At 65.4% G+C, this 324-nt stretch overlaps 1 protein-coding gene across 2 annotated transcripts in view; it reads right to left on the bottom strand.

Annotated features, from left to right (window-relative positions):
- Positions 1 to 318, bottom strand: part of CNIH1 (cornichon family AMPA receptor auxiliary protein 1) — a 7419-nt gene extending 7101 nt beyond the window's left edge. The window contains exon 1 of one of the 2 annotated variants that reach the window (XM_017738923.1): positions 231 to 318. In XM_017738923.1, coding sequence (XP_017594412.1) covers positions 231 to 311 — 81 coding nt within the window. In that variant the 5' untranslated portion in view covers positions 312 to 318. The remainder of the gene's footprint in view (positions 1 to 230) is intronic. The other variant, XM_008637311.2, reaches the window with a different exon arrangement.
- Positions 319 to 324: the final 6 nt, after the last annotated feature.

Here is a 324-nt window from a genome sequence, read left to right as displayed (position 1 = left end):
AAATACCCCACCAACCCCTTTTTTCTGCCAGGGGGAAGCCACTGCCCCTTGTCCTACCACTCCATGCCCGTATATAAAAACCCATTTTATCCGCAGAGAGGCCGATCCCCGCTCCGAGGGCGGTTCCGGATGCGGTTCCCCCGCTCCCTCGGCGGCTGTCCGGGGACGCCCTGGCGGCTCTCCGGGGCCCTTCCCCGGGCGGTCCTCTGCTCCGCGGTGCCCGTACTCACATGCCAGATGGCGAAGAAGATGAGGGCGGCGCAGAGGACCAGCGACAGCATGTAGCAGAAGGCGGCGAAGGTGAAGGCCATGGCGGGGAGAGCC

This window comes from Corvus brachyrhynchos, unplaced genomic scaffold, assembly GCF_000691975.1.
Source record: "Corvus brachyrhynchos isolate BGI_N302 unplaced genomic scaffold, ASM69197v1 scaffold245, whole genome shotgun sequence".
Lineage (NCBI taxonomy): Eukaryota > Metazoa > Chordata > Aves > Passeriformes > Corvidae > Corvus > Corvus brachyrhynchos.
The sequence above is the reverse complement of the archived record's forward strand: the minus strand, read 5'-3'. Positions and strand labels throughout refer to the sequence as shown.